The sequence below is a fragment of the Seriola aureovittata genome, chromosome 2 (assembly GCF_021018895.1).
Source record: "Seriola aureovittata isolate HTS-2021-v1 ecotype China chromosome 2, ASM2101889v1, whole genome shotgun sequence".
Lineage (NCBI taxonomy): Eukaryota > Metazoa > Chordata > Actinopteri > Carangiformes > Carangidae > Seriola > Seriola aureovittata.
The window spans coordinates 9,029,423-9,056,115 of record NC_079365.1 but is presented as its reverse complement, the minus strand read 5'-3'; the positions used below and the strand labels follow the sequence as shown (position 1 = coordinate 9,056,115).

The following is a 26,693-nucleotide window of genomic DNA, read 5'->3' as shown; positions in this document are numbered from 1 at the left end:
TATGCCCGCTAAACATCAGCATGTTGGCATTGCCATTGTGAAAACTGTTTGAGTGCCGATATTAGCCTTTAGCCTCACAGAGCTGCTAGCACGTAGACTCTTACTCTAGGGTTGGTATGTCTTTCAGTGATGGCTGCCATGAGGTTTAGCCTGTCCTGTCTTACTTTCTTATTATCAAAAGAACACAGATATGAAATATAGCATAGGTATTAAAGGTACTTTCCACTGAGCAGAAAACCTCAGAGGAAAGTGAATTAGAGATCATAATGATTAATATACACTGAAACTTTTCACATGAACCTATTAGATTACTATGCAGAAAAACATCTCATCAGTAAAACTTTACCTTATTTCATACATCTGGAGTCAGCCCCTCCAGCTCCTCGGCTACTGTAAATAAAGCCTGAGAAAGTAAGGAAGAACACCTACTTTGGCACAACCCACGTGCGACTGAAACATAAAAGCATCATGGATTTCAGACTTTATTTCAGCATGTGAACAGAAACAAACTGACTCTCAAACTCAGGAACAGGCTGGTGACGACTGTGTCATACCATTAAAAAGATCAGCTTTTGGCATATCCATTCATCTCTCCCTCTCGGCCTCTCTTTTACTGTGTCTCTGGGCAGGTAAAAAATAATCCTCATATCCAGGCTATTAGTCACAGAGGATTAGACCCCTGGCAGAGACGGGCAGAGATGGGAGGTGAGCAGAGAAAGAGAGACAGATTAAATACCTACGGTATTATGAAGTAATGCTCAGAAGCCTCAAGGAAAAGTGTCCTCCATGAAACTACTGTAGATGCAGAGATAGTATTTGTTGAATGAAAATATTTCCATCATGATGCTGAATAGCATTGCTCCAATATGTAATGTATTTTCCAATGTAATTGGAAACACATGTAATATACCTGTGGGCAGGCCTGGGCTACATAGTGTACGTTTCTCCCATTTGCATGACTGCTATTCAGCGCATTGTATCTGTTTGTGCGACAGAGAGCATATGTAGTGTTTGTAAACACATCCATCCCAGTCTTGTACGCATTCCCTGGTGAATTGCAGACTCGGGCCAAGTTTATTATCAGCATGGATAGAGATCTCTCCACCTCCAACCCTTTCAGAAGCTCATTTAAAAGTCAAGACTCATTTATCAGCTTTTGATCTAATTAAACAACCTGAAGGGACCAGCCATTATCTGACTCCATTAGCCATGGGCACAGCATAAAAAATTGCTCCCCATTCTTCACAACTTTGAGCCAACTTTCTCACTGTTTCTGCAGCAGCTGTTAAGACATTTGATCTTGTTTTAATGTCACATTTTATTGCACTGTTTTCCTCTTCTTTCTATCTCATATCATAGCTCTCTCTCATGAGACAGGCCAGCTCTGTTGATTGGCTTGCATGGGTAAACATTGACTGACATGGAGATTTATGTCTGGTTTGATGGAAGAAGACAAAGCTAGGATCACAACACACTCATGGATCATGAATTATGTTCTCCTATTCCAAAAGAGCAGAAAGAGCTCCCTGCTTGAATGCTTTCACATGATGGTCTCAAGTGGATTCGTTGTTTGATATCAATAGCCTGAGGAAAAAACATGTTATCAGTTAAGCTTGAGGTCAATGATCCCCTGTTTCATCATGGGAAGTTTACACATTGGAAAAGAAAGACATGTGCCCTCTCTGCTGGTAACTTTAGGTATTGCATATCACAAGCAGCTTGGGGGGACCTTGAAATATGAAGCAATAAACATTCATTCAGGAAGACATAATGTTACAGTGAAAATATTGAAAAATATATTTTTTAAAAACCAGTGTTCTTAAAAGGCTCATATGCAAAAACCGTGAGATTTTGAGAAATGTCCCTTACTGATGTCACCAGATGACCTGACTGCAAGCGTGTGTTAATATGGCCATGCATAATTACACTGCCACCAGAAATTTTATATATATCGTTGGCCTCTCATGTTGATTGCTCATATTCCAACCATTTCACAGTCCCTAACATATTCAGTAATCACTGAGCACATCACCAGAGTCATTTTCAGTAGGCCTGCAGGCGTCTAGGAACATTACCATTGGGAAAATTGAATGGCAGCAGTTTCCTAAGATGAGAAATGATGAGGAAACCAATTATATGGGAAGACACATGGCAGTCCCTCAGTGAAATAAGATAACATTGGAGGAAATGTACTGGTGGAGTGTAATTAGCCATGTTTACTGTCCAAGCTATTAACACTAATTTGTGATGCTTGCAAACAGGCTGTTTAAGGTAATGGGGCCTTGTCTTTTTCAATAGAGTTAATGATACCATTGGTTTATAGTTACATGCACGATTCAACAAACTGAATCTTGAACTGACGTCATGGGTTCAGTTTGCGGGAAAAAAAAATTAAAATTTAACTTAATTAGCTGTCAGTTTGGCAGATTTTTAGGGCGCAGTGGTGGAGAAATATTCAGATCCTTTACTTAAATAAAAGCACCAATACATCAGTGTAAAAATACTCCAGTACAAGTCCTGCATTTAAAATCCCAGTGCAGACCTACAAGCAGCCAAATGTACTATATTATCAAAAGTAAAGTGGTGGTTGTGCAGTAAAATATCACCTGTGACTGAGATATTGTTATATATGACACTTATACAGTATATTGTTAATAGTAATGGATCAATGTGTAAGCTGCATTTTACTGTGGAGCTTGTCAGGCTGGAGCTTTAGTTACTTCATATACAGTTTAGTCCAGTGGTTCCACAAGGTCCCACAAGATAAATCTGAGGGTCTGTGAGATGATAAATGGGAGAGGAATAAAAATCAGTCTTTGCTTCTTCTTTTTTTATGAAATATTGAATCACTTTAACAGTTGAAGCCATGTGAGGAGTTTAGAGAGGAAGCGTCTCTTTGGTCGAACTGCTAACAACTGATAGACATTTAAAACAAGACAAGAGGCCAAAATGTCAAAACAGTTGGGAAGCACTGGGAACCATATCTTTAACAATGTGTTGTGTTTTGTAAACTTATGGTTTCTGTTTTTTTTAAATGTAAAATCCTAATCTACAAACCAAAAACCAATAACTGCAGCTGTCAAATAAATGTAGCTGAGTTAAAAGTACAATATTTTCCTCTGAAATGTAGTGGAGTGGAGAGGAAATATAAAGTAGCATAATATGGAAATACTCAATTAAAGCGAAAATCCTTCAAATTTGTGCTTATATACTGTGCTTGATTAAATGTACTTAATTACATCCCACCACTGGTAAGGTATTGCTATAGCTGTGTTCATACTTTTCTACAAGTTTATTCACCATCCACCACATCACCTTTAGGAACCACTATGAACAGAGATGCACTTTTTGTTCTAATACTTTTCCCTAAACATAACAGTTCTCAGACACGATTTCTGAGTAGAAAAGTTTTCAAATCTTTTACTTTTATTTGAATAACCCACCAGTGAGAGTTGCTTTATTCAGCTTTTATATAGTATTTTATAGCTGAGCTAAAGTGTGACACTGTGACACTATAGAATACTCTCCATGGTTGATTTTACATGCAAAATGGACTCTGGTGTGCTGATCCCTTCTTTTTTTTTTACTGATTTAAAAATCGGTTATTATGCATTGTGCCAGCCAATTATTTTTCAGTGAATTGGTTTGTCAGCATAATTTGAACAGTGGCTGGATATGAACCTCAAATTGAGCCTGGATGACTGGGTAAATGGAAGCCTTCCCCTTTATCATCATATGTATCCACTTACTAGATGTATCATGTAATATATTGTATGCATATGAATGATCCTGATTTGATGGAGGTGTATTCACTGAAGCTGTAAGTTAGATAAATGTGTGTAGCACACACGCATGCATTCAATCCCTTGCTGTAATAATTTACCAAAAAAATAATTTGCTAAAATAAGTTGCCTTTATTATTCATATCTGCAGGTTAGTTACAGTATGTTGTGGAATTTCATTGTCTTCTTCAAGTACTGTTGACATCCTAGAGCCACATGCACCTAGGTGGAAGCTCAGATCACATGTGTCCTCACATTGTGCTTATTGAGCGGACTACTTCCTCTGAGACCTCAATCCAGTGGATCCCGGATTTCAGAGATGATAAGCTCTTGAGCAGCTCTGGAGCACCCCAGGGAGCTGCTCCTTCAACCTTCCTCTCTGCTCTCATTCTGAGAATTTCCAGCCCAGCGCACAGGCTCTGTATTACTGAGGGTACCAACGCTTGACAAGGATTTTATGATTGGACCTGTAAACTTTTGACTCTCTGAGCTTTGAGAATTTAATTTAGATGGTTACCTCTTTGTTGCTATTTGACAAATATGCTTTACAATGAAGTGAAACCCTCATCTTTTTACACCTTTTTGTTAATCTTCTAATGTATAATTTACTGTATGTATCAAGTCAGTGGTATTTGTGTGGTGATTTCCTTAGTGGATGTATATTTGGCTGTTGGAGCAGCATGGTCACTTGTAGGAGAGCTGCAGCTCAGATTTGAGTCTCTGGGTAATATTTGTTGTTATTGTGACAAGTAAGACCAGAATTTAAAAAAATCTAATAGGACTTGTAGGTGCGATACGATACTACGATGCTATGCTCTCATTAGGTATTGGGAGTTTGATTATTTTGGTTACAGAGCTTTGAAGTTGTGGGATGGTAGCGTTTATTGTCAGCTGTAAAGTGCATTGTTAAATTGGTACATTGGCAACAAATGATGTGGATGAGTTGTTTAGTGTCAACAGGATTTTGAGCAGCGATCTCGGAGAATTAAATTTGCTGTGTTCAACACAGCAAATCCCAATGCAAAAAGGCTGTGAGGCTTTACACTTCCATCCATGCATCATCTGTAAGTGCTAGGTCTGTACTTGACCCGATAAGAGAGAGATCAGATAAAATCAAGCTACAAGACAACACAAAGAAGACCAAATTAAGTTAGCCAGGATGGCATTAAAAGAGGAGACGCTGCAACACTCAAAATCCCAGCACAAACATGAAACTCACGTTGACATTAGTAGTTTTTTGATATTAATGCAAAACTTTAATCCCCGTAAAGTGAATGATTTCTTTGATGTATTTGCAAAGATTACCAAATGACTGCAGTTGCCACAGGAAAAAAATGAGACTTTTTACTGACTTGACGAAGTCTTGATGAGGTGACAGGAAGCAGTATTCAACAGCAGGATGGTATCTAATGAGGTGCACTCTGTGCAGAAGCTGCATGAATGTAGATGGAGTCATTTAAAATAATAGAATCACAGTATATTCAGGTTCACCTTAATGATCCCAAGGTCAAAGATCACAGAAAAGCAATCGTGATGGTTTATTCTTATGAGCTCACACGTTGTGACTTGACCTGAAGAGGGAGGTCATGTAAACAAGAAAACAAGGTAGTAGAGGTCAACTAGACTTCCACAGGGGTCACAATCATCCCCACTGGGCTGCCAGGTCATCATCAAAGATGGTTTCCTGGCTGTGTTGGTTCGGTATTATTTACGGTTACATCACTTGCATTTGTAAAGGTTTAAGTTGTAGAAAATGAATCATGTCTTCACTGGCAGGTTTTGCAACACCATGACTTAAAGACTGTATGTAAGGACAATAGATAACAGTAAGATTATCCATTTAATGCTTATGAGGAGAATCCTCCATTGACTCTCTTATATCCAAAACCTAGCCACTACCCCATGTCACCCATTATTAGTCAGGAAGGGCATTTAATGAAAAACCAAAAACAATGTTTCTACAAATGAGGAGTGCACTGTCTCGGTTCTTATTGATGGAGGCAATTATTGCAAAGATAAATTATGAAATTAGCATGCTAATGGGTTATTATCACACAATCACGTACATTGGTCCCCAAAGACTCTCTCGCTATCACTGGCTTGATGGGAACATTTCCCTGTGTTGAAGGGGAGACAGGCACAATACATAATGCTTGACAGCTGATAAATTGTAAAAATATGAATTATACATGTAGGGTTCATGAAGTCTCACAATATTTTGTTTGAGTGGCTGAATCAGATTAGACATGTTCTACTGTAAAAGGTGAATTATTGTTGTGCAATTATTTTTGTATGCATTTGTGTAGTAGCGCATTATTAAATGTTTATTTTCCAGAATGTACATGTTATATGTATTTAGAGTATAAAATAATTGTTCACTTTACCTGAGTAAACATAATCCAAATGAAATATATGGTAGAAGTTCAGCCTACCATTTGGCCACTAGGTGGCACTCTGATACCGTAGTAAAGCAGCCCAAGCTGTCCAGATGTTATTCAAACCTAAAGGTTAGCTTCTCCCTCAGTGCTCACTCTTTGCTATCTGAAAGGTCATCATTTGCAAGCAGAGGACAATCTGATGTAACATTTGTGTTGCTCAATCATAATTATCGTCAGCAACATGGGTTGCGGAGTTGATCACTATCACAGTTTGGATGATACTCTAATTTTGAGACCCTCACAAAGTTCTCCATGTAACATGAAGGTGAATGTGGTGAGAGGAGATGTGCTAATGTTTACAATGCAATCTCTCTTGATAATAAGTCTCCTTTATGAGTTCCCCTGCAGCATGAAAACGTTTTTCACATTGGCTGTAACAATTTGTCAGAGTTCTCCTATGACGAAAAGCGTCACAAAAGTGTCAATGTGTCACACTGATGCCGGGTTGAGGCCAGTGTATCAGCTCATGAAGGGATGAATCAAATGTCAGTGTGACAGGGAGCATAAGAGAGAAGATCCATATTTCCATTAGGCTCCACAGATAGAACAGATAGGACCGGATTGCCAAGCATGTTTGTGCATATTTTACTGTAACGCAGCTCCTCCATCTTCATTGACCTACAGAGGAGGTGATGGAAACGCCCCCACGGAGTTTACACATATATAGACTGGCATACACACATACTCACGCAACACACACTAACCCCGTCCTCCCCTCCCATTTGAAGTGCGTGTCCTGAATCGATCCATACAAAGCGAATATTTCTGTACATGCTTTTGCCACAAGAGCCAATCCAGGACTTCTCATTTTGGCTGTGACAGGGGGCCGCTATTATTGATCCATCTGCAGCTGCCTGAAGGGAATGACTGCCAGTGAAGATGAAATCTACTTGTTCACATCTGGTCCCTCTGCTGCAGAGGCCTGTAGCATGGTGTGGGCTATTGGCAGGCCACAACTCAACTATGAGCTCTCAGACCCAGATGACATTGGTGGATATTGACTGAGATGTGCACTCTGAGGTGCAGTAATAGAAATTACATGTGGTGCACCTCAGGTGAAGTTTCAGCCCTGTGTGGTCAAAAGAAAAATGATAAGCGGAATAAGACTCTTATAGCACCAAAAGATGCCTTTGTCTTTTTCTTTCTCCAATATCCTACATTTGCATCTGGGTGGTTGTAGCATAAAAAATGGGTTGACTGGGGTCGTGTGGTGCGTGCAATCTGTGTGATGGTCCTGTTATAAAGGCCTGAGAGGCGGGGGTTGGAGAGGCCGGTGATTTCGAAGGCAGTTTGTCTGATAGCCTACAGAATGAAACAATTTTCTCTTGGTGGAGACTGCACGGTGAAGAAACAGGAGAGCAAAAGAGTAAGAGTAATATGGACTGAAATATTCTTTTGTAGAAAAACGCTTTGCGGAGCTTAGTTTGAACCTGCAATTTTTTCGGCCACTTGGGGACAGTAAAAAACAAGTTTTGAACACAACACTGACATATCATCACCTTTTAATTTGACAAACTTGTTAGCAAACAGCACCTTATTTACACTGTTATATAGAGCAACAATAGCATTCATTTGAAGTGGTGCTTGAGTCCAATATTCAGTCTCTCTTAGCTCTGTCTATGGTCTCTACCGACTTGGCTCTTTCTGTCTGTTATTAGATGCTGAGCAGGTGGATTACAGTGGCAGTGCAGCTGAAAACTATGAGAGCGATGATAATGAACCAAAACAGCAAAGTTGCACGTGATGCAGCATGGACAGGCATTGCAACCCAAACCTGTAAGCAACGGCCTGTGTCTCTTGTTTGTTGTTATCTGTTGTTAGCAACTTTATGATAGCAGAGTTTTCTGCCCTTTGGCCTGAGGAGGCAGAAATGAGTCAGACCAGAGCGAAGGGAAGAAAACCAGAGCGTTTGGGAGCTAAATGAATGACTATGTTGCCGAAACTGAATTTTTATTTTTCGTTATGAATCCAAAGTATTTAAAACTTTCTATTGTCCCAACAAGCAGGCCTTTAGTGTCAACTATTAGCAATCATCAGTTGCTTTAGTTCAAATAACGAAAAATAAATCATGTAGTCACACATAGGGAACAAAAACAGTAAAGAAAGTGAGTGCAAATGTCTGTATGTATGTGTGTATCCGAGACAGAGAGAGAGAGAGAGAGAGACAGAGGGAGTGAGAGAGACATAAAAGAGACAAAGCCATCCATGAGAAAGCTGTTCACTGTTGCACGAGGTTTTGCAGAGCGTTAAAGTAGCGCTCAGACATCAGCCACTAGAGGGCAATCAGGCTTGGCAGGGATATCTGTCACTGCAGACACAAAGACAGAGCGACATTAGTGGAGTCAACGAGGTGTTGAGCTCACATCACACAAAAATGTTCTCTAATGGGAAAGGAGCACATTATCGCCTACTATAGAAGTCAGAAAAAGTTAAAGAAAATTTAGTGTTTCAGTGTTTGAGCCTTTTGTCCTTTGAATTCTGTTGTTTTAGCAGCCATGCGTATGAATCAATCCCCCATTCTTCTCTATTAGACCATCACCTATTGAATGTGTGTAACCCAATCTATAGAAAAGTGTGTGCATGAGTTATAAACAAGTGAGACTTGGTGAAGCAATTTATCGAAGGGTGCAGGAATCTGCGAACAAAGCTCACGTGACTCTTTTTGCAGCTCTTTGTGAAACACTGTTCTTTGGGTGCTCTCACCTTCTCCTCCTCATGACAAATGTAAGTGCCGTCTGTGACTAGGAGTCAGAGCAGTGAAAGGCCAGTCAGTTAATACCAGCGGAGGCAGGAAGTCAGCTGCACTAGTTGTGATGAATAGATACCGTATATCCATATGTAAGTTTCCTTCTGTGTGGAGGCTGGCTCCTGCTTTTACACCAGTCAGCACATTTCTTCAGAGAGGCGTCAACCTGTTGAAATGTTTCTGTCTCACTGTTGCTCTCACACACGTTTAAAAACATAATAAGTGACATGTATACTTTTTGTTAAAACCCAGTTGTATTACGCAGTAACTTTTAAAAGCTTAGTTAGTTTTATTTATAACAGGAAAATTCCTCTATAAGGTTTGTATTTATGTATTTATTCTTTTCTTGTAAAAGCTTTCTGCTTACTCTGGTACAGTTCCTCAAATTTCAATATTTATGTTATGTCATACATGACTGTGAAAAGGCCAGCAAATCAACCACAGGCGCAAATTCAACATTTTACCAACCCAAATTTAAATGTTTATGATAAACAAACCCCATTGTGAATGCATTTAACAGTTAACAGGGCAAAGCAATGCTGCAGGTACGAGCACACTGAGATAACTGACCAACAGGAAACACTGAGGCCTCTCTGGCCAGTCAGTTAAGGGGCACAGGATATTATGCATTACATAATATCAGAGATATAACATTAGCTGTAGATGGATTCTCAGTATTATTCACAGTACGACTTAGCTCTGCAAGCCTAAGACTCTACAGCTATGTTGAACTAAATGCTAACATCAGCATGATAACATGATGACAATGCTAACATGCTGATGCTAAGTAGGTATAAAGCTCGTACAAGGTACGTTCTCCGTCTTAGTTTAGCGTGTTAGTTTACCAACATTTGCTAATTAGCACTATAACACTAAGTACAGTTGAAGCTGCAGTGGCAGTGTAATTAGTTTTGCCAGTTTTAATTAAGTAAAACTCAACCTATGCACCTAAGAGACTTGAGCCTTTACAATGATCAATTGGGAACCAAACAAGTACATAAAGATTATAAAGATTATAATGCAACTAAATAGTTGTGTCCAAATCAGCATTCGACACTTGATACATATATTCAAATCTTTATCTTCAGTAATTTTCTCCACGGTGTGAAAAAGGTTGGACATGTGATGCCTCTATTGTGGCCACTGGACAGCTGTAACACAAGGCTGATTACACATGTCGGGACTGATCCAAGGCTGTCACAGTTCGATTAGTGACAGCTCTTCCCTCAGCTCACCTGCTCTCACTGAGACAACGACAACCAGAGCACAGAATCCATTGTGGTGAAATTGATCACTGCCGTCAATACCAACTAGTGAAGCCATTGGCGCTGCTGCTGCTGCTGCAGAAAGGAAGGCATCAGGAGTGCTTTGCCTTGTCTGTGATCTATCTATCTTTAGGCAAGAGCTAGGCATGGGATCAATATGCTACAGGCAGCTCATATTTCACTGGTGGCCCAGCAGGAATGAGAGGGTGGGGGTGGTGGTGGGGGTGGTGGGGTGGAAGATGGGATGATGCCATGGCTTTGCAAGGCTTTCGGGGGTCAATCCAAAAAGCAGATAGCGTGGAGCAGAAACAGGTGATATGAATGCAACCAAAGGTGAGAAAAGGAAAGAGAAGTTGTGGGTGTGACGTAGGAGTCAATAGTGCAGCAGAGGCTTACACGCTATATGGATGGCAGCGCAGCCTGACAGCTTGTCGATTCAGTGAATTTATAATGAATGTTCTTTTATTCTCCTCTTTCTCTCTAACCTTTCTCTTCTTCTTTATTCCCTTTATCTCACCTCCCTCCTTCCTCTCCTCCTGTCACCTCCCTCCTCTCCATTTGGAGCATCACCCCCCCCCCCCCACACACACACACACACCCCCCCGCTCTCCCTCCCTGTCACAGACTCATGTAACCTATCATCCCGAGAGTAAAAGCAAAGAGTTATATGAAAGGCGCTTAGTCGCATTTCCTCCTACCCCTGCTGTTGCGGTGTCCTAATGATGCAAATGTTAGGCTGGCTAATGAGCAGGAGTTATGTTTCGGCTGAAGTTTACCACCCTGCTCGACTACCCTGTCTCATGAATAATATCACTGTGTCAGAGTCAAGATGTGTGTTCCTCTCAGCTCACAAATAATGACCATTACAGATGGCGCTTACATATAAGAAAAAAATGACAATTATTGGTCCGTTACAACGTCCACAGGAGCTACTGGGCTTCTTAAAGCGAGATCATGAAAATTCATAATAAAGGATTCAAATGTAAGCAATGTGCCGTGTCTGAAAACACACGTACACACTCACACGCAAAGTGCACACACACAAAGCAGGCAGCAGAAGTGTCTTAAAACTTCAGAGGGAACTCTGATTACCCTCTCACCTGTGAGAGTCACATAACCTTTTAACTCGGAGTTCATTCCGGCTGTCACCTAACACACATGCCTCTAAAGGAGAGCGAAGCCAATAGATGTGGGCTCTGTGTTATTACAATAACCCTTATAGCTGCTTGCATTTCGTTCCCTCCCCGCCTCGTGGCTTAATCCTCCATGCTTTTGCCCTTCAGTTTTTCAAAGACAGCCTGCGGGCTAGAATTGCCCTTTGCTGACTTGTGGCTGACAGTGAATAAGTTCCCCTCTCGTCTCCTCCCTTTTATCTCTGAGATCATACTCTGAGTGGGTCAAGATCAATGGTGCTCCCTGCAAATCTGCCCAGACTCTGGGTGCTTCTCATTGACCTTACACAGGGGTAAATGAGCACTCCTACTCTCATCCAGCCAGCTTTTACATTCACTTCTATGGATACATTCACCTACTACTCACGGGGCTCTCATCAAAAAGTCACGGGCCATGTTGGTGCCAACTGGGCTATTTGAATCCTTCTTAAACTCCCTTATTCAGGAAAATTCACATTAGGCGTTAGTAGGCGTTAAAAGGTAAAAGGTGGTTTTCATCACTGCTGAGGAAATAAATTAATGGTTCAGAAGCAAAGAGTCAGCCAAGCCACTTAAGCTTCACAAGAACCTTTCAGAATGAAAAACTGATCCTTGGTGGTCCAGTCTTCTACGATTTATGCAATTTTAATGCCACCTTAAGGTTTGCGAACAGTCCATTGAGACTTACAGGAATACAGCATTTGGAAGACAATGACAGAAATCTCAATAACCAAGGCCATGCTGTGACAGGGTGATAAATGGCTTTACATGATGGAACAGACAGGATTCTGGACACTGCAAACTTCTTGACAACAACACAGAGAAGAAAAAAAAAATCAATTTCAGGTATGGCATAGAATTAATGTGCTGTATAGACTGAGCAGGGGGACAATAACATAAGTCTTTCCTAGCGATTGGCTGTAATGTAGAATCACTGGCACAAAGTCAGCACCACAATAAATAATCATTGCATACATGTGAGTAAAACACGACTGAATAACATGGCTAAAAGAGACCACGACAAGAAAAAGAAATCCTTAGACATTCTTCCTTTGAACTCTGTCTTCTGGGGTGCTGCACCAAGACAATGAAAGCTTGAAAAGTAGAGTGTAAGTGATGCTATTGCCATCCTCAGGCCTAATACAGATCGAGACAGCAGAGACAGCAGCCCAGTCGAGATCCAGCTGGGGCTCACATCCAATGGGATCCCTGTGAGACCCACTTCAACAAGATGGATGACGGGCACCGAGCTTCAAACTGGGCGCACTCAGCCCAGACATCATTGGGTCCGGGCTGAATAAAGAGGTGATGGTCCCTCGCCTGCTCTTTCCTAATAGGAAGAGCTGCCTGGCTGATAGCAGCCCATAAATAACCCAGTCGGCGTGTCACTGGAAAAGAACACACTCACCTGAGCACACTTAGTCCATGGCATCACGAGGGAGAGGTGAGACGCAAGAATATAAGGCCCTACAGTTATGAAATGGCAACACAAGTGTGTGGTCATAGAAACACATTTTTGACTTTTATACATTTTCTGACATTTAATTTTAACAACAATGACTACATACAGTATTACTTGATGATAATAATAAAGTAAAACTTTATTACATGACTCAAAATTTTATATTTGTGGTAAAATAACAGAAATCCCAAACCAAATTTATTTTAGATCAAATTAGTTTAAGACTGTACTGATATAATCTTCAACTTTTTTATAAACCTCTGGCTTTCAAATCTCTCTGTCTTTTCACAAATTAATAAGATAAGTAGTTATTAGTCCCGCAGCGGGGAAGTATGCAGTGTTACAGCTGCAAACTGCTGCACAAAAGAAATGCAAAATGAAAATATCAAATACTAAAAAATTACAAAAGATAAATAATAGATAAATGATATAGTGTAGCATGGTAGTATGTACAGATAGATATTAAAAATATGTGAAAATATGCCAAATCTATGTTTTTTAATCAATAATAATAGGGAGTGACTGCATATTCTTTCTATTCTTTCCTCAGTTTACACACACAACTCCTAACTGACTACACATTGATAAGCTGTTGTTGACAGGGAAGCCAGTAAAACAAAGCACTCGCTCAAAGGCGTCCGGCGTCACGTGACCAGCGAGCGTCGTGACGTGATGCGGACGTCTTTCAGGCAAGATGGCAGCGTCCTTGACAGGCATGTTTTGATTTCAGTGGAGTGTCAGACATGCTCGGCAGTTGCAGATTGAACGGGCCGGACCGCTGACAGCCAGAGCGGAACATGGAGAGACGAGAGTTCGTGGCTTCCCTGGTGGTAAGCTGCTCATTTTGTACTAACTGTTCCGGTGCGTGTCAAAACTGCTGTCAGCCAGCTACTAATGTGACCGCAGCTAATCACACCGATGAATGAACGCAGACATACAACTAGAGCTTAAACTGTAGACTTTGTTCGTGTTATGCATATAAGCCACTAATGCATTAACCTGTTTGGAAAATATATTATCAGACTAGCCAGAAAGAAGATATACCACACGGACCTGTAACCTCCTGCACACACAGGTTCATGACATTTGAAATCCTCCTAATGGATGATCCTCGGCTCTTTTTAACTCAGCAACTACACAAGCTCGAAAAACTGCAAAATAATACAACAGTCTGATATTATGGGAGATATCTGAGTTATTATAAAGACTATCACAGATAATGTGGACAGAAAGTTTAACTGTGTGCTTTGTGTCAAGTTAACCTGCTCTATTTAGTTAAACAGTCATTGGGAATAAGCAGAGTCGAATTTATATTGTAGTGTCTAAATTTATCTGGGGCTTCTGTGCTAATAATAACTGAATGAAATGGCTCAACACAGAAAGTTACTTACACTATTTTATCGAACATGAATTGAAACAGATCATATAAATTTAATGAGCCAGTCTTTCAGACTCATCTGAAATTTCAAATGACAGTGTACAGGACAAAGTTTCACCAGTTTGGTGGAAGCTTGTATCTCTTTGAAGAGGGCACCCTTTATTACCAGGATTTACAAGCAAGCAAATAATAAATAAATTAAACATTACATTTCTAAACAAGACTCGAGCCATAGTGATGCACAGGTGCTTTTTTGCTTGCACAAATTGCACATGAACGATGTACAAATTAAGGAAGCCGCTTTAGAGTCATTTTGCAGTTAATGGGACTTCTATTCAAACTTCAAATTTTCAATATTTAATTTCTCAAAAATGGTTGAAGCACAGATTTTTATTTTGTGCACAAATTTTCACAAACAAATGGAAACAGTTTCAGTCATATCCTGATCACATGGGTTGCCAATCTCATGGAGGTGGTATAGCTGTGTTTTTTTAAAGCATCTCAGTTTTGGTTGTACAGCCCATATCTTCAGTAAAAACAGTAAAGACGTCTTATTGTTGAGCCTATTTTTGCCCTGTGTCTGTTGGTGTAATTTGACTTATCAACAATATGTTAGTGTTGTGCTAATTGCTTTTTTGTGCTGCCCCCAAGTGGCCAAAAAAAACGCATGTAGGTTTAATGTAGGTTTAGATAAACGATGCGAATACTTCTTCCACCACTGGTGTCAAAGTGTGTGTACCGCAGCTCTGTGTCCAACAAAGTGATTCAAATCTCCCCAGGCAGGAGGCTGTGCGGGGATGTGTGTGGATCTGACCCTCTTCCCCCTGGACACCATTAAGACCAGACTGCAGAGTCAGCAAGGCTTCTACAAGGCAGGGGGCTTCAGGGGCATCTACGCTGGGGTCCCATCTGCTGCTGTCGGCTCCTTCCCCAATGGTAAGACACTCATTTTGATAGCTGGATATATGTTCTGCTGGAGATTCACTGTTCCCTATGGTCTGTGGAGGACGTTCTCTCACAGGTGCTGCCGCTGAACAACATACTGAGACTCAACCTTGCATTGTGTTGATGATAATATCCACAAAGTGACTGTTTTAGTTGGGTGTTTAGAGCTTCTTTCGGCTCGTATACATTCATTTATTTTGTTTACTTATCACGCCTCAAGTCACAGCACAGTAATAATGAGAGTGCTGCATCGCTCACATCAGTTTGGTAATTCACAATCAAATTAGTTTTCTTCCTTTGCTTTGTTTTGTATTGTGAAGTTCTCAGCTTGCATCCTCATTAAGTCATTTCAAGTAGTAACAAAGTTCTGTTATATATTATATTACATTATTAATATATATGTATTTGTTTCTTGGTGAGATTCTTTTGTTTTGAGCTTATGAGGAAATGTATCTATGGTGATGTATCATTACAGGAATAATGAGGACTTAGATTTTAAAGTTAACTTTTTTGAAGACAGAATTTTATTAAGGATGGAAGCACCAACCTATCAAACGTGCCAGTTTCAACACATCACAGTATCTATGAACAAGCTTTTTCAATGTACATGATTACATGTGCCCCATTATTACAAACTTTTCAAAAGCATTCTGCCATTTCCACAGTATTTTCAGCCTGAGCTAAGTACAAAAATATTTATAAGAATCACATTGGATTGAAGTGACACTGTTTAAGTACTGTAAGGTGCAAATCAAAGCAGTGGTATTTTATAATCATTAATTCAAAAGTTGCACTAATCTGCTGATTACTCGCCCTGTTTAGACGTGGCATTAACGTGCATCTCAGGTGATCTGATCACAAGTGGACAATGCACCCACAATGCATTGAGGACGCATTTGAGATCTGATCACTCAGACCACATTCAGAGGTGGTCTGGGCCACATGTGGTCACATTCTTTTAGCAGTGTGAACACAAATGCATCCTGGGCCACAGAGAAGAACTGACGTCCTCTACCACAGTTTCATAATGAACTGAAAACATTTTACTATTTCAAATGGCTGAAACCTTATTTCATTGTAGAGCTGTGTGCAGTGCAGTGATTCACTCAGCCCCTCCCTGCCTCTCTCTCTCTCTCTCCCTGCCTCTCTCTCTCTCTCTCTCTCTCTCTCTCTCTCTCTCGCTCTCTCTCTCTCTCACACACACACAAACACACAAACACAAACACACACAAACAAACAAACAAACACATTGACAATGGACCTGTCTGTCATAGTCGGACTGGCTAAAACCAACAAAACACACGTGTTTATTTGCATGTAAGGCGGGGAAGTGAGATCCGATCACAAGTGGTCACTCATGACACATATGGAGACGCATTCTAATGCCAGGTGTGGAATGATGTACTAAGAGCTGTCCACTTGTGATCTGCTCACCTGAGACGCATGTTAATGCCAGGTCTGACCAGGCCCTGAGCCTGAGCTACAGAATCAGAGAGAAACTGACAAAGATGAGATGCGGCAGTCGCATGTTGTCGTTTTAAATACCATTTATTTGATGCAGTTTCCTCATGAATTCAAAACTTCTGCAGGATGAATTTATTTGAATAGTGAAAGTAAAGACTGAACTCTTTCCACTCGGGACACACACTTTCTTAGCTTTTTCCTCTATTGCACATACAGACACGCACACACCTCAGTGTCTCCCCTGTCAGTGGTAGTGAGGGATATTAATTGCTGTATGCTGGTTGACTAATGGGCCTTAAATGGCTGTGGTTCTGCTTGGTTTCAGCTGCTGCTTTCTTTGTCACCTACGAATGCACAAAGTCCCTGCTTGGCACTGGCGGAGCGCTCGCAGCACCACATGCGGCCCCTGTCACTCACATGCTGGCCGCCTCCCTGGGTGAAATAGTAAGTCTTTGTGTCCCTCATTCTCCTAACTTTTGTCTCGTCTTAAGTGGATGTGTTCTCCTGTTTCACTCTGTCTGTACACTTTGAAGTCATGTTATTTGTGTTTGCTTAATTGAATCTCAGTCATCCTATCTTTAGAAGGCCAGCTGACCTATGTGCTTGCTGTTGCTCTTACATTCCACTTGCTTTCGTCTTGCTGCTTCTTTCCCACTAAATGTAACTCCCAAATGAGCACCACGTTGTGTGTAACGTTATTGCCTTTCAAATTTCTCAGACCACTATGCAAGGGGGCAAGCAGGGGAAGAGGGGGATGGATGTGTGTATTTGGCTCCAGGCTCTAGGTCCAGCTGGGTGAGTTAAGGGGGCTTCCTCAGGACTGTCCCAGCATTTCCCCCCACCAGCTGGGTAAATAAGCTCTCATTACTGCCTATTGACTCATCTACTTTCCCAGCTCAGGCCCCCAGACTCTGCCAATTTAGTCTGGGGAATTCAGGCTTGAAAGCAACGAGGAACGGTGCAATTTCTTCAGCCCATCCTTTCACAGTGAACCACAGAATCTGAGCCATATGGGGGCCATGGGGTTTCACACTGGCATGAATGCTTGAGGGGTATGGAAGGCGGGATGCCCCCCCCCCCCCCCCCCCCCCCCCGCTATACCACCACAGCTTTCTGCAAAATACTAGGTTTTCAGTATTCATTGCTTTTCGATGGATGTAATTTAGCCAAGTTTTGCATGTTTATGAAATGGGATTATCCCACATGGGAGGGTTTTCACTGTGCTTGACTTGATCTGCGTCTTGGTGTGTGACAGCGTTGAGAAGAGGACACCATGTTACTCTCAGATTAGCGCAAATTCAATAAGCATTGCACCCGGTTTATGTCCTCTAGTTGTCACGATCAACGTGGCCGTTTTTGCAGATATTGAGTTTTAACACTTAACAGTCTGCACATTTTTTTCAACTTTTTGTCTGTGGCACAGCACAGATGAGTGTGAAAGGTGAGGCTGGGGTTGCAGCTACCTTTAACCCCTTTCCTGCTGTTCCGGATTTGAGCACATCAAACGCTTAAATCCTCGGAGTGGAGCTGAGCAGAGCAGGGGCGGCATCCCTCTGAATTCTGGCAACTGGATACGTCTTGTTCAAAGAGAGTAATCTTCAGGCTTAGCAATGAAAGGTCTACCCTAGTGCTGCCCCGAGTTGTATGCAAGGCCTAAATGCCTGCGCTATGATGCAACTGCTGCCACATACGATCCTGTGTCTCCTCACTCAATGCTAATGACTTTTAATTAAAAGTTGTTGCACTGAGGGTCTATCAGAAGTGGTGGCAGCTGGAGTAGCTTAGGTGCAATAGATTTGTTTTGTCTGGCGCCGTAGCAATCACATTAATCAGTTAGATCGACAGAAAATGATTTTTTTCAACTTTTGATCAGTGATTGACAAATGCCAAGAGATTTCAGGGTGCATCTTCTTCAAATGTGAAGATTTGTAGCTTTTGAAAACTGATTCACCTTTAGTTTTGTACTGTTGGTCAGACAATACAAATAATGTGAGGATGTCACCATGGGCTCTGGGAAATTGTGACTTTTTTTTGTTTTTTAAACTCGTGCTTTATAGACGGATTACAAAAAAAACAAAAAAAAAGAGCTGACAGATTAATCGATACCAGTTACAGTTGATCACATCTTTTCATCACATATTTTGTTTCTTTTTCTCCCTTCTTTGTGCTTTTTTGCATCCGAGAGTATGTTGTGGCACAGCGTTTTGTAATTGTTTGTTAGTCCAGTCTGGAAATCAAAATCCTGCCAAATCTTTTGAGAAATGTGTTCTGATGAATAGAAATAAACATGATTTGAAAATTTCATCAGTTTGTTCTGTTTGCTGGTGTGATCAGCTGTTAGATTAACATGAATCTCACAATCGCTCCTCTTCAAAATGGCCACTCCACACCTTTTTTTTGAGTTGAGAAGACACCAGACTCAATCTGTAAGGTATCTGTTCAGCTCGGTGTATGTATCCTCCATTTAGTCCATTTTCATACTCACCTGCTGCGTCTTTGATCACCAACACGCTCCCTTACAGACCGGGGCATTTCTGTAGCAGCACGATGCTTCATTTATGGTATGTTGGGACACATTTAACCTTTTTTTTTTTCAGGCTGTGCAGTGCAGTGGAGAGAGACAGGAAATGGGGAGGCAGAGAGAGGGGGAATGACATGCAGCAAAGGGCTGTCCGAAGCGGGACTCGAACCGGGGCCGACTGCAGCGAGGACTGTAGCCCCTGCACATGGGGCGGATGCTCAACCAACTGAGCTACTAACTTTTTTTTTTTTTTTTTTTTAAATCAAAAAACTGCAGCTCCTGCGATTTGGATTTTGCACTTGACCATATTGCCATTTTGATTATATTTCTATTAGTGGTTCAGCCCTAAGTTTAGTACAGAACGTAATCATGTTAGCAGGTGAAGTTCTCTCCTCTCACCAACCTCAGTCCAAATCTGAAGCAAATCACAAATCACATTGATGCCAACATGAATGTAGACTCCAACAGATTTTCATTAGCATTATGTCTCATCTTCCATTTTGCATTGTACTGTAGTTCTGTTCTGCCAGTGTAGGACGGGGCCACATGTTTTCAGAGTGTTTCTCTGTAGTTCTTCCTGCTTTTCTCTCTCTTCCTGGGAGCAGCTGGGTGCTGGCAGGCTTTGACACACAAGAGCTTGAAGAAGAAGAAGAAGAAGAATGAGAAGCAACTTTTTATTTGGTCCTTGTCTGACTTCCCAACTCCACCCCTTCATCAGCACATGATCCTTTCCCCAGGAGTCCATTTAGTTGTGTTTTACCAACTGTTTCCACTCTGCAACATTCACAACAGAAGCTTTATGGGACTTAGTGCTTTGCTAATCCCATCCCCAAGCCTCCCTCTGGATGATGCGCTCGACTTGGCACTAACTTACTAGATGTGGACTTCATTCAAAGTCTATTATGATCGTACCAGAGGGAGTTGTAGGTCAGAATTTATTCTGCATAAAGAGATGAGATTGGAATTGAAAGAAAGAAAAGAGAACACTTACACACCGTTCATTTTCATCTTTATAGTCGAGCCTTTGGTCTAAAGCCAAGCTTCATCACCGTATGTGAAATACTTGTGAGGATTAAACAGCACAGGGATCAATATTTTAAAAATAAATTAATAGTTAAAGATCTAAATATGTTCCTTCATTAGAATTCAGGTGGTGGAAATAGACATAGATACATGGCAGAAGTTTATTACAGCTTTTGGATGGTGGTCTTCAAATGTCATAACTAATGCCATTTCTATATCAACCTACTTTAACGCCTGGCTTATCTTGAACACAAAAGCAGGACTACAGAGACGGAGAGGAGCACAGTCGGAAGTTGTAGAGAGAAATAACAAGCGGGTCAAGACAATGAGAGAAACCCCCCCCCCCCTCGCCAGAAGTGTCCTGGTGTTTGTGTGACTGCAATGGTGGGACGCTCCCATAAAGAATGTGTAAGCTGATGGCGTCTGTCAGGCTCTAGCAGGCTGTTATCCAGCCATTAAATCAGATTTATCTTCATTCCCATTCGCTCGACGTCTGCCCTGAAAGCTCATTTGTCAAGGCCAGGCGGCGGGCTTCTCTCGCATCTATAAACCCCCCCCCCTCCACGCCCGCCTCACCACCAAGCGTCTGTGGGAGGATGTACTGGAAAATACAGTGTGACATGACAAGATAGGGGGACAGAGAGAAGGAGGTAGCACGAGGGAGGAGTTTTTGGGGGGAGAAACTGGCAGCCACTTAACTTGGCACTGAGAAATAATCCATGCATCGCCTTCGAGCAGCGCCACGCTCTGTGATTTATTGGCTGTTGTTTCAGAGTTGGAGACACGCAGTGTCCTCATCTCTTCCCGTTTTCTTCATGACCTTTTTTCTTCCCTCTCTTCCTTGCTTCTTCCTTTGTCGTCTCATATTTCAGTCTTTCTTGATACTATGATGTATTTCAAGGAATGGGCTTATGATCAGAAACCCAGAAAAGTCACTGGACTTTGGTGCTCATACACACTGTGGTACATACTGTCTTTGCAAGGAGGGGATGTGGATTTTGTGGTCAACACAGGCTTTACTGTGTTGCCGCTGAGATTTCAGATGTGATGTATGAGATGGGAAGCCTCTGTTTTTCCACAATAGATTAGTGTAACAACAGATGAACAACAGATTTTAGAGTAGCTTTTGTTCCACGGAACACATCTCATGATTGCTGTTGTGACATGTTGAGATGTGTTAAGTGAAAGTTTAAGTTAAGATAAGCAAACCTTTATGTTGGAGTTAATTTGTCTGTCGGTCTAGGCAATAGACAAGGCTCAAGTTTAGGACATTCTGGATGCAGTTATAGAAAAATAAAGTTACATCGTCTCAGTCAAATTGCACATTTCCCTCCGTTTTTTGTTCTGCAGTGTCATTATATGTGTGACTACTGCAGTACCTCTTTGGCAACCTGCTGTTGAATGCAGTACATTTTAATGACAAACAACTCCAAATAATTTAGACCCGAAACCAGTTGTTGCAGCCTGTATGTTTTTCTTACCTGTTGTCTCTCCGTGGTGCCAAAGAGTAATTCCAGTCCTGATTGACTGACCACTGTGTCCTGATTTCCATGAGCGTTTAAGAGAGGGATGGAGCGAAGGAGAGGAGGACAGAGGGATGTAATGACTCGATTTGCAGATTGATTCGCTGCCTATGCCGATAATGTGTTGTGAGTCACTGCTAATTTCCCATTCCTTACTGTTGTTTTGCCAGTGATTGAGCACCGGCTTCCTACCTTGTTGTTTTGCGGCCATTGCTGGAAATTGAAAACACGCTCTGTCATTTGGATTAACAACAGCAGGCCAAGGGAAACTGAAAGGCTCCAATCACAGGCAGACAGCCTCCTAATTAACGCCGCCTGATGGATCCAACAGCTTGTAAATAAAGATGAATGGTAGCATGAATTTAAAAGACTGCCAACGGGTTTATCGTAAGTTTACATGCCAAAGCACTGAGAATGAAGGGCAAGCAAAGTAGGTGAAGAAACAGACGTCTGTCTTCCTGTCAGCCTTCCACCTACAGCCCTCCTCTAAACGTGAGGTAACAAGACTGACTTCTAATGAGGGACACGTTCCTACATCTTGTATTCTTTCTTTCTTTCCCTCTTTGTTTCATTCTTTCTAACGTGATGGCATACTGCCTCTACATCGCCAGACACGATGTGACTCTACGATCCAGACTTTCCTTCGCCCCAGCCCTATTTTATCATGGCACGATTCATCACCGCCGTTTCCCCCATTTGCTGAGATCTGAAACAGCCTCAGAGGTTGCACACTTCATCTTCTATTCACTCAACAACCCCCCCACCCCCACCCCTTGGTGCGCAAATTACTCCCAAATAAACAATGTCCCTAATTTATTTGGTATAATCTCTGCCTCATTCTGCCTTCCCCTCTGCAGTGACAAGAGAGGAAAAGGCCGTCTCCACTCCAGGCCCCCCATCCAATTACGTCAGTAATTACTTGTCATAGCCACTTTCTTTCTGTTTAGCTGGCTTATTCTGCTCCTTTGGAGAATTGGTTTGGGGAAAACATGATGTACAATGTATTATAAATGGTAACTTGACCAAAGGGAGGGGAAATGAGATCTCTGAGATGGATGCAGCCAGCTCGGTTATCACGGGGAGGTGATGCTTGTGAAAGTTTGGCCACTTGGTGGTACTGTTGCACCGCGGTTCGGAAGTGGCTAGAAAGTGGTCACACTCACCTGAAATACCAATGAGAGCAGCACTCCATAGACTCTCGTTCAAATCTTTTTGTTTTGCTCTTAGAGGTTGAGGTTTATCTGCTCACTGTGCAGTGAACAGAGGAGGGACTGCATTGGCCTGTGGCAAAAGTGATACAGTGAAGATAAAGACAAAGCTGAAAAACCGTAATTGGTAGTTAATAGGATTTTTAGAGTTACAGAGCAAAAACTTTGCCTGTTTAGCTTCACATGTCGACTCAGTCTGTGATTTCGCTTGACTCCCAGCCCTGCTGACTTATCCTTTATCCTTTGTGCTCCACATATATTCACGTTCACACTCATGAGGTGTCCTTGGTTTCTCTGGTAGAGGAGACGACAGAGAGGACGAGCAGCTGACAGAAATGAGCCCCTATAACAGCTGTCGTGGTCGCCTCCTCTCCCTTCGCAGAGCGCAGCGGCAGAGCTTTATCCTCCAGGGCCCATCTCCTCTAAAAAAAAAAAAAAAAAAAAAAAAAACTTCTGCTGGGGCCCAAATGCTAAATCAGTATGGATAGCTGAACGGAGAAGGAGCAAAACAGAAAAAAGGGGTGCATTTCGTCTGTATTGCGTTGCCTCCATCACTCTTTCTCTCTCTTCCTTCCTCTCCCTGCTTTTCACGTTGGCGCGGCGAGGGTGGCACCGGCAGACTGGCATCTGTGTGACCGAGGGGAGTCGCAGCAGCAGGGGGGTGGGTGGGTGAGTGGGGGGTGGTGGCTCACCGATCGCTCTATAAGATTGCTTGCCGTTAGCCGGTATTTCCGCTCCGATGCAGGATAAATGGGAAATCAAGTCACCAGGTGGGCAGCTGTGCCTGCCTGCCTGCCTTTAGGGCGATGGGAGTTATGAGCATAAATATTCATGTCTATCTTCACTAGCTGTTGGCAGTCCATATTTTTGTTGACATATGGTGGATGAGTTGTAACTTGTAGCAGGAAGTGTGGTTACTGGGGTGTGCATGTGTGTCTGGATCCACCAGTGTGTTTGATGGAAGTGCATGTTGTTTGGACACAGATACACAGTCAACCTGATGACCTTTTCATCTTTTGCTCAGGTGTCATGTCTGCTGTATGTACTGTTTCGTTAATTTGCCCACTTGCACACTAACTAAAGCACTTGTTAGCCTGCCAGCTCCGTGTAATTGCTCTCCTCAGGCCGTGGCATATCATGGCCACCTGCCACATAGCAAAGACATACACAGGCTAGTGTCATGTACAGCAGCAGCGCACCTAGTGGAGCGGTGTGTGAGGTGGCGATTGAGTCTCTCTGCTCACACGCCAGGCTGCAAATTAAACACAAAATGTTTACAGTATCAGAAGCCCTTAAGAAGCAAGTACAGTACTGTAGATTGAGATTGTAGGTATATGTTTTTTTTCGTTTTAACTCATGTTCTTTCCGTCCTGCAGGTGGCGTGTCTTATACGGGTCCCCACAGAGGTGATCAAACAGAGGACCCAGGCTTCTCCGTCGTCCACCACCTACCAAATTCTGCTGGCTACACTCAGAGAAGAGGTACTCAGCAATCAAAGGCACTTAGTAAAGGATAATTCTGGTTTATTGCAACTTTGATCTATTTTTTGTTGTTGTTTTGCTCATCATTCCTATTGGTGATAATAGCACTGTTGGGGCAAGAGGTAGTCAGACGATCAAACAAACCACACCCAAGGACCACACACAAAATACTAGAGGCTGTGGTAAAAGGAACATGTGACCACATTTGAAAGTAAAAGTGTTCATCCCTGTTCTTCAAGGCCGCACTCTGCAGGTCTGCAAAGCATCAATTTGTGGAATAATGGTGCATGCTGACGCACAATCTTTCCTGTGAGACATACTGTGTTCTGCGCTTGGTTGTCGGCTTTTGGGAAGTTGTAGAAATTGTTGTTTGCATCCGCCCCAAGTCTGACGTCAAGGTTTCAGATGCTGCTCAACCATCCGACAGGTGCTTTGGCTGGAGCATACGAATGTTATAACCCTAACCCAGCTCTCAGCAGCTACTTTGATGTGTGAAATGTCTTCATAAATCAAGCCCACAATTATGAAAGTTAGAGGTTGTAATGAACTGGAATTATTTTTTAATCCTATATTTTTCACGTCAATTATACAAACCTTTCATCTGGCTGTTGGTTGTTGTGAAATGTTGAACTTTGCATGTTAAATAAATAATAATTCTTTTTGATACTAAGTGTGCTATCCAGTAAATATTAATGGTTTCTTAAATTCAAACATTTCTCTATTTATCCAATCAAAACCAATCAGCTTATATATTGTGTCTGTGTTTGTGACGGTACGTTTGTGTGTTTTTCTCTGAGCAGGGTGTGCGAGGCTTGTACAGAGGGTTCGGGAGCACCGTTCTCAGAGAGGTAGGAATCATTCAGATGTATTTTTTCCTCTGTCTTTCACTCACTCACTTCTTCCTGTCTGTCAGTCACTTGTGATAATGATCAATAATACCTGTTCCAAAGCAGATCACACACGTTCTGTCTGTCTCTTTGTCTCTGTCGGTCTGTCTGTGGTTAACTTTAGTTTCAGTCAACCGTGAAGGACATCTTACAGATCCTATTGAAATTAATTTCAAGAGTTTATACTAAAGACAATTACTTGACTCCTTGAAGACTGTATGGTGAACTCTTTTCGATAAGCCCCACGAATATTGAGAGTTTCCACCCTTCTGACTGAAGACATTTTAATTTCTCTTGGGCTTTATTGAAGTTGGAATTATTGATTTACAGTTTTTTTTTTCCCTCTCACTTTCATCTCTTTCAATTACTTTTTACTCAATTACTCTTTCTTGTTCAAGACGCTCTCCTTCCTATTGGAAGTACATCTGATTAATTAATGCAATTAGTTGCGTTATAAATGCAAAACAAAACAAGGATAAATGAGCATTGGGCTGCACTCCCTTGATGGCCACTCACCTTTTTGTAATGAGAAAGTCGCTCTAGTTCTTTGATTCATGATCTTCTGTTTAATTGAACCTGCAGTGCATGATAACACAAAATAATTGTAGTGAATAGATCTCTTACTTTTAGCCTCACCCCCCTGCCTGCTAAGTTTCAATAGAACTTGAAAAGAAAATGAGAAAGGCAGACAAAGAGGGAGAAAAGAGTATATGAAGGTGACACTTGTCTTTCCATCCTGTTTTTGGGGAGGTGGGAGAGGGTGTAATCTAGTCCCCTCCGCTGTGCTAGCCTGTACTTATTTTCTGCCTCACTAAACTGATGTTATTCACGCAAATTCCATCTGGACAGCCAGGGAAAAAGGACAACAAGACACTGTGATTTCTCCGAGGGGCTCTGAATAAATGAATACATTTGGAGGCTGGCGCGCGGCCTGTATGCATACTAACACTGGCAGATGAAACGCAACGGTGGCGGCAGGGATTTGGGGCGCGGGAGCGGCAAAGGATGCGCCGCAGTGATTGGCTTTAACGTGTGTCAGGAAGGTAATTCATTTTCTCTCAGCCTCCTTCGCTATCCGCCTGTCTCCCTCCTTTGGTGAAGCGACCCTGTCAAGATAAGTTTGTTTATGTGCTATGGCGTGGCAGCCCCGCAGCCCCCTCCCTCCTTTAGCTGGCCCACTAATTGGGGTCCTCTCTGTGCTATATATTCATTAGGCAGCCTTCAGAAAGCATTTCTGGTGGGCATGATGTCACGTTAGCGCAGGATGTGAGAGGATGTCCCACAGTGGGGAGGCTGGACTGGAGCTGGGAGGTGGAGTGGAGGTGTGTCTGATGTGGCGATCCCGTTCACATTGTAGCACCAACCCACCTCCGCATCATAGCACCTACCTGCACACCTTTTAAACTGTTAAGTTGGATT

At 42.0% G+C, this 26,693-nt stretch overlaps 1 protein-coding gene across 1 annotated transcript in view; it reads left to right on the top strand.

Annotated features, from left to right (window-relative positions):
* Positions 1-13,528: 13,528 nt before the first annotated feature.
* Positions 13,529-26,693, top strand: part of slc25a26 (solute carrier family 25 member 26) — a 53,850-nt gene continuing 40,685 nt past the window's right edge. Inside the window, exons 1-5 of the mRNA XM_056391219.1 lie at positions 13,529-13,674; positions 15,002-15,158; positions 16,957-17,075; positions 24,283-24,387; positions 25,188-25,235. Coding sequence (XP_056247194.1) covers positions 13,642-13,674; positions 15,002-15,158; positions 16,957-17,075; positions 24,283-24,387; positions 25,188-25,235 — 462 coding nt within the window. The 5' untranslated portion in view covers positions 13,529-13,641. The remainder of the gene's footprint in view (positions 13,675-15,001; positions 15,159-16,956; positions 17,076-24,282; positions 24,388-25,187; positions 25,236-26,693) is intronic.